The 12,703-nt window shown below is 49.1% G+C and overlaps 1 protein-coding gene across 1 annotated transcript; it reads left to right on the forward strand.

Annotated features, from left to right (window-relative positions):
• Positions 1 to 993: 993 nt before the first annotated feature.
• On the forward strand, positions 994 to 12,682 carry CIAO3 (cytosolic iron-sulfur assembly component 3). The gene is made up of 11 exons (XM_027656661.1): positions 994 to 1,122; positions 2,430 to 2,525; positions 3,633 to 3,776; positions 4,032 to 4,164; positions 4,802 to 4,936; positions 5,225 to 5,343; positions 6,790 to 6,919; positions 7,153 to 7,225; positions 9,612 to 9,746; positions 10,734 to 10,891; positions 11,802 to 12,682. Exons 1-11 carry the CDS (start codon positions 1,057 to 1,059, stop codon positions 12,035 to 12,037), a joined length of 1,425 nt encoding a protein of 474 aa, XP_027512462.1. The 5' UTR covers positions 994 to 1,056; the 3' UTR covers positions 12,038 to 12,682.
• The last annotated feature ends 21 nt before the right edge of the window (positions 12,683 to 12,703 follow it).

Raw genomic sequence — 12,703 nt, forward strand, 5'->3', positions numbered from 1 at the left:
GAGCACCTGCAGGAGTTGCTCCAGCTCAGCCTCCTGACCTGTTTGTAGGGTCAGGTTTGACCCTTTAACCCCTACCTGTGACTTGTTTGTAGGGTCAGAACAGGGAGGTTTGACCCTCTAACCCCTCACTGCTCCCAGGCTCTGTCTGACGGAGAACAAACATGGTCCAGGCACAGGGTGGGGCTGTTGGGATGTCCTGTGCTGGGCCAGGAGCTGGACTGGATGATCCCAATGATACCCAGGTTGTGGTTTGATCCCTGTCTGGGCTGATCCCTTTAGAGTTGGACGGATGGTCCCTGGTGGTCCCTCCCAGCTCAGCAGATCCTCCCGTTCTGGGATTATCAAGAGCACCCTGCAAACAGCACCTCCCACCCAGGTACCTCAGGGTGCTCCTACGAACAGTACAATGAGATATTTTATTAAATAAAGCCCCTGTTAATACATATTGTGTCGCAATTCTGCAAGTCCTCGAATTCCCAAGGCACTCCTGGAAACATGGGGAACCCTCTGTGAACCAGAAAACACCAAATTCTCACCCAGACAGCACCACAAGAACCCTTGGATGATCATTACACCACTTTCCCTGCTGGAAATGGCATAAATTAAATTATTTCTTTAAAAAAAATACAAAAAAAAAGAAAAAAACACAAAAAACCCCCCAAACAAAACAAAAAAACCCAAAACGCCCACGAAAACAAAACAAACAAAAAAAATCCCCCCCAAAAAAAACCCAAAACCCCCAAAAAAACCAAAAAACACCCCAAAAACAGACAAACAAAAACCAACCAAACAACAACAAAACAAAAAAACCCAAACCAAACCAACAAACAAAACAAAACAAAAAACAACAACAACAACAAAAAACCCTCCTCGCTGTGCTTTACGGCAGTGTGGCATAGTTTTGCAGCAGTGAGGTCTTGCGGTTTACGACAGTGAGGCGCGTCGTTTTGCGGCAGCCCTCTCCTTTGCTTTACGACAACGTGGCGTCGCGCTTTACGGCGGTGTGGCGGAGTTTCACGACAGTTGGCCCCGCCGCTTTGCGGCGGCGTGGCGGCCATGGCGGCGCGGTTCAGCGGCGTCCTGCAGCTCACCGACCTCGACGATTTCATCGGCCCCTCACAGGTGGGGCCGGGCTGAGCGGCCGGGGGCAGCCGAGGGGCTGCCGGGGCCGGGAGATGTCAGGCACTGCCCCGGCACCCGCGGGGAGGGCGCGAACACGGCCCTCAGGGGGTTGGGGTGGAGGGTGTGTGTGACAGTTATCTCCTGTCCTGTCACTGCCCTCCCCCCTCAGACACTGCCTGCTGCTGGGGGAGATGGGAAAAGGGGGGAAAATGGACATTCCTCGCTGTCTCTCCCAGCCCCAGCGCAGGGAACAGCGAGGGCAGTGGGAGCCGCTGGGGACAGGCAGGAATCTGGGATCAGCCAAGTGATCCCCACCCTGCTCCATCGGGTGTTCGTTTGGGCCCTTCCCAGTAAAACCTTAAGCCTGAAGAAGGTTCCTGTCACACGAGTCACCCGCACAGATGCTGTGCCAGCGGGACGAGCGAGGAGGGGCAGCTCAGCTGCTTCCAGGAGCTCCAGGCGCTGGAAAGGTGCAAAATATTGACCCTGGAATGCAAAATGTTGACCCTAGAGTGCAAAATACTCATCCCGGAGTATGCAAAATATTAACCCTGGATGTATTTGCTGACAGGTACCGCGGGAAAACCACTCTGAAATTAGATCAGTGGGATGGGGAATAACAAACCCTGCTCGCTCTCCCTGAAGTTCTTGGGTTTCCAAGGGAATCCTTCACGATTTGCCTTTCAGGGAGGGATCGCTGTAGAACCGAGGAGTTCTCTCAACCCTGCAGGAAGTGTAGGGAATGCAGGAGAGGTGGATGAGTCTGGGGGCCCCGGAGGCAGAGCAGGGTGTGCAAGGCAGAGGAGACGGGGTTGGAGCAGCAGGACGAGGAGTCGGGCGATGCCTGAACAATAAAAACGGCACAAAATGCGAAAAAAAAAAGGGACTCCACCCTGGAACAGCACAGGGAACGGGAATTGGCCCAGGGAGCCAATTTGCAATGGAATTAAACTTCCCTGGCAGCAGGACGAGTGTCCTCAGACCACTCCTCCCCAGCGCAGGAGGAGAGGATGGGCTGAGGTTGGGGAGGAGGGTCTGGCCACGGGCTGCGCTGTCAAAGCCCTAAAGCAGAGCTGAGATCCTTCAGAAGGAGCAGCAAAGGCATCCCCTGCTTCTGGAATGATGCTGGAAAGGTGTTCTTTCTGTACAAAAGGGGTAAGGAGCCTTTCCTTGGGTGTTTTCTTACAGCACTGTTTTAAGGGAGAGGAGTCGGATCCATCCAGAACTGGTGTCTGATCGTTCCACTTCTGTGAAACCAACCTCTTGGGTGCTCATCTCCTCACTGGGGGGCTTTATTGCTCTTTCAGGAATGTATCAAACCCGTCAAGGTGGAAAAACAGGCTGGAAAAGCAGCAGCAAAGATCAGGATTGAGGCAGATGGGAGCTACTTCCAGATCGATCAGGTAGGTGGGAATTTGATCGTTATTGTGTAAAACACCCCCAAAAAAGAGTGTATTTTAACTATTTGAACAGTTAATGCCTCAAAGACAACCAAGATGATAGAAAAGTGTTGCTGCTGTTGGCAGCATTCTTGTTTTTTTTTTTCCCAAAGTCTGACTTTTTAATTTCTAAGCAGTACTTTCAATTTTGTGTCAGTTTTATGCTCTGAAACGTTGGCATTAATCAGTGATGATTTTCATTTTATCAATTAGCAATTTATTAATTTGTGAGCATTTTAATTTAGAAATTAACTTATAAGCAGTGATTCCAATTTTGTGTCAGTTTTATGCTCTAAAACACTGACATTAATCAGTGATTTTCAGTGTTAGAGCAGTAAAGCTGAGAAGTTTATTTCACCATCAGTCCTTAAGGATCAGCAGTTCCAGGTTATTTGGGACAATGCCTTTTGTGCTCACTCATAATGAGATTCAATTGGATATTTTTAGTAAATCTTGCTCTGATTTTTTTTTGTCAATATTTCAAATTATTTCTCAAATATCCTGCTGAATTCATAAGTCTCCTTCCAAAATTCCCATTGAGTTTTGCAGAACAGTTTCCCTGTTTTCACAGAGAATTTTGGCATTACTTAGTTAACCAAGCTGGGAATTCATCTGGGAATGATACATTTAATTTTAGGCAGCTAGTGACCTTTTGACCTAAAGAAAGGAGGATACAGCTCTTCCAGAGGGGTCTGGTTTCTTATTTTATAGTTTTAATAGCACATAATTGCTCTGCCTGTTCCTGACTTTATCCAGGAGTGATAATTGGAGGAGTCTCTCAGGGGAAAACCAACTTATTCAGGTCAGATATCATGGAAACTGTTTCCATCCAGTGACAAGCCACACACTGCCTGGGATGAATCTTTCCATCCCTGTGCCAAACAATCCTATTAAAACCAGCAAGTTCAGGTGTCTTCCACCCCATCTGACTGAAAACAAATCTCCTTTCTCTAATGATGAACCAAGAGCAGGAAAAGAGCAACATCTTTGGTCCTGTTTGTGGTGAAGGTGGCAAAGCAGCTCCTGAGCCCTGGGTGAGCCCAGAGCTGAGTGTGCCCTCTTTCCTTGCAGGATGGGGGAGCACAGAAGCTGGAAAAGGCCAAAATCACCCTGAACGACTGCCTGGCCTGCAGTGGCTGCATCACTTCGGCAGAGAGTGTCCTCATCACCCAGCAGAGCCACGAGGAGCTCTGCAAAGTGCTGGCTGGCAACAAGGTGGGCCACAGGTTGTGGCATCTGCACAAACAGGGGGGGAAACCACACAGCAAAATGGAGTTTCAGAGCCCTGAGGGTGTTTTTAGTGTTTTTAGTCCACCCTCAGGGGTTGTTCCCATTTTTAAAAAGTTTTCAAGGGCTCTGTGTGAGTTACTGACTGAAGAGTTAATGTGTAAGGTACCTTCTGATGCTCCAGTGCTGGAATTGTGCCTGTGCCATGTTGTCTGACAGTGGTTCTGTTTGGTTTTATCCAAGGCTGCTGCTCCCAATGAACAGAAATTGGTGGTGGTCTCTGTTTCCCCTCAATCCAGAGCTTCCCTGGCTGCAAAGTGTAAAATGGGTGTTCTGGAAACAGCCAAGAAGCTGACAACGTTCCTGAAGAGTTTAGGCAAGTGTGGGATTGTTGTGTTATCCCAGAGGGGCTGTGGGGTGGCTGTGAAACAGGACTGTCTGAGAGCACAGGGTTGAGGGGATTTAACCCCCAAACTGTCCCCAACTTCAGTCACAGAATAAACTTTTTATAGGGGCAGATAGTGCCAGGACAAGGGGGAATGGATTTAAGCTGCCAGAGGGCAGGGTTAGATGGGATATTGGGAAGAAATTGTTCCCTGGGAGGGTGGGGAGGCCCTGGCACAGGTTGCCCAGAGAAGCTGTGGCTGCCCCATCCCTGCAAGTGTCCAAGGCCAGGCTGGATGGGGCTTGGAACAACCTGGGCCAGTGGAAGGTGTCCCTGCCCATGGCAGGGGGTGGATTAACTGACCTCTAAGGTCCCTTCTGACCCAAACCATTCCATGATTCTATGAAACCTGTTAAGGAACATTTACAGGAACTTTCCATTTTAGATTTACAGCTCTCCTGTCACTTTTGCTCCTCTTCTGTGCTGGCGTCTTGGGGAAAAAAGGCTCCCTCTCAGCTGCAGGGGTTGGTGCCTGTAAATAAATTGGAAACTGGCTTAACTGGAGGCTTTTTGCTGCAGTTTGCTGCATCTCTGCTGTGGATTTTAACACAGATGCTGTCCTGCCTAGGTGTGCACTATGTTTTTGACACAACTTTCTCCAGAAACTTCAGCCTGTTGGAGAGTCAGCGGGAGTTCGTGAGACGCTTCCGCAGGCAAACCGAGGACAGAAAGGCTCTGCCAATGCTGGCCTCTGCCTGCCCAGGTATGCAGGGAGTTAGAGCTGGAACTAAGAATCCCAAAGCTGGGCAGATAGGTTTAAATGGCTGCATTTACCTGGAGGGTTGCTCTCTTCAGTACAAAGAGAGCTTGGTGTTAACAGCCGGGGTGATCCAGCTGCTGGAGGATCTCAGAGAATCCTTTACTTTCTGTGTTGGAGCAAAGCTCAGAATGGTTATTAATGAGTCCTAAGCCTGAGGCTGGGGGGAGAACAGGCAAGGTAAAGGCCTGCTTGTTGTTTTTAAGTTTAATTTGTTAATTCCATTCCCTCCAGGTTGGATCTGCTACGCAGAGAAAACCCACGGCAGCTTCATCATCCCCTACATCAGCACCACCAAGTCTCCCCAGCAGGTCATGGGCTCCTTGGTCAAGGGCTATTTTGCAGAACAGCAGGTAAGGGTCTAAAAATGCTATTCCTGATGGAAAACCACCTAAAATGAACACTTCAGGCTGATTTTTTTTTTTTCCCTTTTGCTACATGTTATCCACGTTTAAAGGTAAAAATTACCCTGCAGAAGGTTACAAAGCCAGAATCTTCCTCACTTCTGTTTTATCTAATGAGAAGTTCATAACTAGGGCACAACACTAAGCACGTGCTGCAGGGGCTAATTAAAACCTCTGGGTGTTATTTGGGAAGGCTGGGGAAGCTTCTTTATTGGTGTCTTTCTGCTCCCATCCTGTCTGGGTCTGGTTTTTCATGCTGGGGAGTAACTTCACATCAGCTCCCCTCAGCCAAGGCCTCAGTCAGTGCTTACGTGCAGATCATGTCTTGTCTAAAAACAGCTCCCTCATTCCCAACTTGATGTTCTGTTGCAGCTGGACTTAGTTCTGTCCTCAGTCTGTAACCTCTGGAATCCTTCCAAGAGTGAGTTTGATGTTCACAGCCTGGAGTTATGCAAATAGCCCAGATTTGTCCTGTAAGGAACTTGAGCACCACTTCTGGCTCTGTGATTAATTGTCCTCTAACGAGCAGTGGTTTAACACTTGCATTAAGGAGGTGCTGACATTGCATATTTGTTACAAAAATTGGCAGCTACTGAGAATATTTGGCACAAGGGACTCAAACAATGGCCTGGAGTCAATGACTTGTTTCCTCGGCCTGTGTTTAGTTCTTGGATGATCCTGAGGTTTTTGTCTGACTCCAGATCATGTTCCAGCTGCTGATCAGAGGCTGAGTTTTAAGAGCATGGAAGAAACATATTCCCTAAGTGCTTCATCAGGGATTCACCTCTGTGCCTGACTTTGGATCATCTGCACTAGGATGGGGGGAAGCTTCCAGTGCCTAAAGGGAGCTGACAGGAAAGATGGACCCAGACTATTTACAAGGGCCTGGAGGGACAGGACACAGGGAATGGCTTCCCACTGCCAGAGGGCAGGGTTAGATGGGATACTGGAGAGAAATCCTTCCGTGGGGGGGTCTTGAGGCCCTGGCACAGGTTGCCCAGAGAAGCTGTGGCTACCCCATCCCTGGGAGTGTCCAAGGCCAGGTTGGATGGGGCTTGGAGCAACCTGGGCTAGTGGAAGGTGTCCCTGCCCATGGCAGGGGGTGGCACTGGATGGGCTTTAAGGTCCCTTCCAACCCAAACCATTCCAGGATTCTATGAAACCTGTAAAGGACCAAACTGCTGACACTTGCTACAAACTGAAATTGGCTTCTAGGAGAGAAATAATTTAATGTATATATAAATAAATATATATAAGTATTCAGTAAGAATGGGGGTTATTTCCAGGGGCATGGTGGCATTAATTTCACCATTCCCATTTGTACCTGGAAAACACCTCCCTCAGGACAGGTGAGATTTTGGCTGATCCAACTGCCCAGCTTTGTCTTTCTTGCAGCACCTGACCCCTGACCAGATTTACCACGTCACAGTGATGCCCTGTTATGACAAAAAGCTCGAGGCCTCCAGGCCAGACTTTTTCAACCAGCAGTACCAAACCAGGGATGTGGACTGTGTGATCACCACAGGTAAGAGCCACAGGGAGTCAACTCATTCTAGAAGCCTCAGAGCCAAGGGTTTCCTAGTTTTACTGACCCTTTGTCTCTGATAGAGGCTGTGGGGGATGAATATTGGTGTATATTTACACTTTAATAGTGCAAATCATGCCCTGCTAAAAATGTAGGTGCAGCCTTAGATACTGGATTTGTTTGTTTTCCTTTATCCCCAAAATAAGAACTATTTCTGGCTGGTTCTGTTTTAGGAGAAGTGCTAAAGCTGTTGGAACAAGAAGGAGTATCTCTCTCAGATGTAGATCCTGGTCCCTTGGATACCATGTAAGAACAAAATCTCATCCCAGTCCTGTTCTCTGTCATCCAGTGTTGACAGAGTTCTTCACTGGATTCCCCTTTCCACCACTGTTCTACCCAGTGTGTGTGGGTTTGCTTTGTCTTCTTGTGTCACTTGAACCAACACAATTGGGAGTTAAAATAATGTACAGAATAGGATGAATTCCCACTGGATTCACTTCCTCCAGCTCCTGTTACTCACAGGTTGCTGGTGCAATCCCACAAAAACCTCCCTGCAAGCCTTGAAAAGGGAAAGAATCTGGCTCAGTGTCATTGAAACAAAACTGGTACTGCCCTTTGTTCCTGATTGTCAGAGCTACTGTGAGGATCCCAGAATTAAAGCATAAAGAAGAAATATTTAGGGCCCCACAGCTCATCTCTAGAAGCCCATTTGTAAAGGAAAATGAGATATAAAACACGTGCAAACCAGATGAGAATGAAGTTGTTTCAAACTGAAGAGCAACATCTGGTTGAGTGACAACTGCCCAGACCTGGGTGACTGTCAGACCCTGAGCTGCCATCAGGGGTGGGTCTGCACTGAGCACAGACCCCCAGCTGCCTTTTCTCCAGGGTAAAAGAAATGTCTCCACAGCTCTTTGCACATTAATGAACAGAGAATGACACGTGCAGCACCTTTCAGAATTCTAGAAGTTGGTTAAGTGTAGAATCACAGAATCCTGGAATGGTTTGGGTTGGAAGGGACCTTGAAGCTCATCTCATTCCAACCCCTGCCACGGGCAGGGACACCTTCCACTAGCCCAGGTTGCTCCAAGCCCTGTCCAACCTGGCCTTGGACACTTCCAGGGATCCAGGAGCAGCCACAGCTTCTCTGGGCAACCTGTGCCAGGGCCTCACACCCTCACAGGGAAGGATTTCTCTCCAGTATCCCATCTAACCCTGCCCTCTGGCAGTGGGAAGCCATTCCCCCTTGTCCTGTCACTCCAATTCCTGATGAGGGTCCCTCCCCACCTTCCTTGTAGCCCCTTCAGACACTGGAGTCCCAAAAGCACAACTTCAGACATTGTCCATGTCAACACACCCTTGTCTTCCACCTGCTTTTTGTTACACCACGAGCAGAAAACCGAGGGGAAAACATATCCTCAAGTGTTTGCCTTCCCTTAGGGAATGACCATCTGGAAGTGTCAGTTATAACAGGGAACTGAACATCTAATTACCTGATAAAGATCTCTGGGCAGCTGCTCAGGAGAACATTGTGAGCACCAGGCCTCGTGCTGGGGATGAGCAAGTGCCTCCACAGCCTTCCAGGGCTCCCACGTCCTCGGGGATCGTCTGGCTCCAAACAGCACGTATTCCTTGGGAACTGGAGCCTGCCCACAAGCAGCCCAAGGCCTGTTGTTCTGCTTTATTCCCCAGCACGTGCAAAAGCCCATTAGGGTTATTACATTTGGCAGCAAGGATGGGCTGAAGTGCCAGAAATCCCAGGAGTTTTGCTGGGATAACCGTTTGCTCCGGGCCAGCGCCGGAGCTTCCTGGCAGCTTGGGAGAGGAGCTGTACGTGAGGGCAGACACACAGGGGGTGGGATGGGGCTCAGTTCCTGTAAACAACAGCAAATTAAAAATAGTTCCTGCAGCCTCAGCTGGGGCTTCAGCAGCTCTTCCACAGCAAAGATTTTATCTGCCAGAGGCAACAGCTTCCATTGGACTTGAAACTTTGGCCCCGGTTCAAGTGTTTTCCCCTCCACAGCTGTCAGTGGGAGAATCCAAGTGTCACTGCCTGAGCAGGGCTGCAGAGAGATCCCTCAGCTCCTTCTCCTCTCCTAACAAAAGCTATTGTTGTGGCTTCCATGTGTGGAGCTGTTCCCGAGGAACACTGCCACGATTCTGCAGAGCTGGTGGAGTTCTGGCCTGGCAGGAAGATGGGATTGGCTGTGCAGAGCTAGAGTTCCAGAACTGGTGGTAACAGAGTTGTTCTACACAAAAAACTTGGTGAACTCGAACCAGGATCCTGCTGAAACAGCCATGGAGGGAGCAAAAGTCCTGGCACTGCTGGAACCCTGGGATGGTTTGGGTTGGAAGGACCTTAAAGCTCATCCAGTGCCACCCCCTGCCGTGGGCAGGGACACCTTCCACTGTCCCAGGTTGCTCCAAGCCCTGTCCAGCCTGGCCTTGGACACTTCAGGGATGGGGCAGCTCCAACCTGTGGCACGTGACACTATTCCCAGTGAGCAGCACAGGGTCAAACCTGATGGTCTCTGGGGCTGTAAATTGGTTCCCAGAGAAAGGGAAAAGCTGGAGCTCAAAGGGAGCTGGTTTGTGGCTTCTGCTGTTCCTCAGTCCCCTGGCCATCTGTGTTCATGTTGGCTCTTTGTTTGACCAAAGATCCCTCTAAAGGTGCCACTCTCTCCCTCCCCAGGCTCAGCAGTGCAGCAGAGGAGCTCAGCACCCACCCTGGAGGGGGCTCAGGGGGATACCTGGAGCACATTTACAGGCACGCAGCCAAGGAGCTCTTTGGGATTCAAGTGGATGCCATTGAGTACAAACCTCTAAAGTAAGAAGCTGGAATGGAAATCCTACAGAAAGCACTGGTTTTTTAGAATTCTCTCCATGCTGTTATCTTGCTGATGGGCTGAGATTTTCTTTGCAATGTTCAACATTTTACTTCAGGCTTGAGAGTTGGCTCCTCACTCCCCCAGTTGCTGAGCAATAAATCAGCCACTCCTGGCTGCCTTTCCCCTGGAGATTTCCAGCCCCTTCTCCACCCACACACTTTAGTTTGGCCTGGTGGATTTTCCCAGTGTCAAGTTGCAGGCAATTTTTAGAATAATTTAGAAGGCAGAGCTCCCATGGATCTGGGCTTCCTCACCTTTGATCACACCAATAAAGTAGATTTATCACTAATTATTGATCACAGAAAAAAACCTTGTGTGAGGGCTTTAAAGCTCTGTTTAAACTATAAACAAGTCACATGAGTTTGGGCATTGAGGCTCATTCACCTGAGATTCCTTCTACCTTCCCAGCTATAACTTAATGTATCATTTGTAATTAATTATATCCCCAATGAGCAACATTTACGTTCAGGATTCCCTGGTCCAGGAAGCAGAAGAAACAGTCCTGATAGGAAATACGTGATAAAAACCAAATTACTTACTTTTTTTTATCAGGAACAAGTATTCCCACTAACCTTTGGAGTCTGGAATCCTTCAATCTTGGTTTGCTCCCTGGTTTTATGGCCCATTGCAAGTTAAAAATTCCCTCAGTGGCTTCAGGTCTGTCACAGTGAAAGGCTCCATTTGCTGAGCTTTTAAGGATTTATTCAGCACAGGTGTCCTTAAGCAAACTCTACTCAGGTGGCAGCTCCTCAAACGAGCCTGGAGAAGGATCTGGAAGTAGTTCCTTCATATTTTGTTTGGATGGCAAAGAACTAGGACAGCTCTCAAATAAGATTCACAGAGAACTTGGGTTTAGCTCAGGGCCCTTTGAAGTTTAAAATAGAAGTTCATTTGGGTAAGACATTTCCTCTGCTCTGGTTCCTCAGAAACAAGGACTTCCAGGAGGTGACTCTGCAGAGGGATGGAGAAGTCCTGCTCCAGTTTGCTCTGGCTTATGGATTTCGGAACATCCAGAACCTGGTGCAGAAGCTGAAACGGGGGAAGTCTCCATATCACTACGTGGAGGTCATGGCCTGTCCCTCAGGTGGGGCTGCTGCAAATCCAGGGCTGGGAGATGCTCCATGAAATTAAGCCTAAATACAAGACAATAGGTGATTTCACACCCTGAGTGTTGTGGCACAGCCATGACCTCTGGAGGTGTGACAGTCCCGGTGTCACAATCTCAGGGCTGGTTGTGGATTTTCCTGCCTCTAAGCCAGTAATGCCTCAGGATTTAAGTAACTGCTGTTAAATTCCATCACACAATATCTGCACACTTAGTGCTTTTAAGGAGGGTTTCCTGATTTTCTGAGCTCTTTGTTGCCTGAGGGGGTTTTTCCCCTAAAATTGCACAAAACTGGCCATTGCACTTTTAGAAAACGTTGCTGGTGAGGAAAGTCTCTTCCTACCTATTTTATTCTATTTTCCTCTTAGCTTCCTTTCCCTCCCCCCTGGCTCTCTTGGAATCAGCCAGCAGGGAGCAGGGGCAGCTTGATCCCAGCCTGGGGTGATGCTGAGGGGCCACTTTTGGCACTTGGGAGCCACTGCTCCCTCCCGAGGGTCTGCACAGCTCCAGTGCCTGACACTGCTCTGGGCAACCTCTCACTGCAGAGCTCAGCTCCCAGCACCCCAGAACACATCCCAGGCACGTTTCCTTTGCCCTCAGTTGTGGCTCCAAGCCTGGATTCACCTGGAGTGTGCTCTGACCCTCTTCTGGAGGTGGGAGATAAGGGCTGGAGCTCCTGGCACGTTCCCAGCTGGCCGCAGGCACAGCCAGGATCTCCCTGCCCTGTGGCCCTGCTGCGGGGAGATAACTGGGAGTAAACCTCCATTCTGAGGGTGTTTTCAGTTCTATAGGTGTTTGCAGGTGCAGAGTAACTGTAGTTTTTCCATTGGGTTTTTCCTGCTGAAGCTCAAGTTCCTTCTCCACTGGGTTTTCTCCGTTGTTGCCGCAGGTTGTCTGAACGGAGGAGGGCAGATCAAGCTGGAGGGGGGATCCAAGGACGAGCTGCAGCACGTGGAGAGGTTGTATGACTCTCCAAAGGCTGAGATTCCAGAGGAGAACCAGGCTGTGGCTGAGCTGTACGAGCACTGGCTGGGAGGCAGGGACTCGGAGAAGGCTCTGGGAACGCTGCACACGGAATATCACCCCGTGGAGAAAGCAAACACGAGCTTCAACATCAAGTGGTGAACACTGACAAGCCCAGAGACACATCCTCAGTGCCTTTTTAACCCAGCTCTATTTATGATTCTCAAAGGACAGCTGAAGTTCTATGGAATTCCTGCCTCTGGAAAGGAGAAGATGGAAATGGTCATAGAGCCCAGCACTAGTAATTCCTTCGGCTTAATAACTATTGAAGAGATGTAAATAAAACCCAAACACTAACTTAAAACACATGTTTAAAGAAGCAGAAATGCATCCCAGCCTCTGCACAGTCTCTATGGGCTGAATCTGCCCTCCTTTTGCCACCCTATTCCTACCACAAGTGATGAATTTAAGGTGCCAGGGGATCTGGCTCAGGGCAGGATTTGGCCTCTCTGGGATCAGTTTATCCACTTTTATGGCTGCCTCTGCTGGAACATCCTCATTTAATTAGAAATGGTCTAATTAGGCCTTGGGGTTCTCCATTTCACTGCCCCTGGGGGCAGCTGCAGGTTCTGTGGCCTCAGGAGGGTTCCAGCAGCCTGAGAGCAGCTCTGGAGCTGCTTTGGTTCCTGCTGGAATGGGTCTGGAATGAATGTTGAAGAAAAACCTTGGGATTTCCTTTAATTATAATAATTATCTGTACTGTGGGCAATTGCATCTCTCTCTGTGTCCAGCCCAGGCTGACCTGTGTTCATATGACCTGCTCCCTGG

Source organism: Corapipo altera, unplaced genomic scaffold (assembly GCF_003945725.1).
Source record: "Corapipo altera isolate COAL_440 unplaced genomic scaffold, ASM394572v1 104, whole genome shotgun sequence".
NCBI classification, from domain to species: domain Eukaryota; kingdom Metazoa; phylum Chordata; class Aves; order Passeriformes; family Pipridae; genus Corapipo; species Corapipo altera.

What these genes read in the sequence shown, in the direction of transcription:
- CIAO3 (XM_027656661.1), top strand. Translation starts at nt 1,057, where the DNA reads ATGGCGGCGCGGTTCAGCGGCGTCCTGCAGCTCACCGACCTCGACGAT. An exon ending in AAGTGCTGGCTGGCAACAAG is followed by an intron (nt 3,777 to 4,031) that starts GTGGGCCACAGG and finishes GTTTTATCCAAG; the next exon opens with GCTGCTGCTCCCAATGAACA. An exon ending in GCTGGCCTCTGCCTGCCCAG is followed by an intron (nt 4,937 to 5,224) that starts GTATGCAGGGAG and finishes CATTCCCTCCAG; the next exon opens with GTTGGATCTGCTACGCAGAG.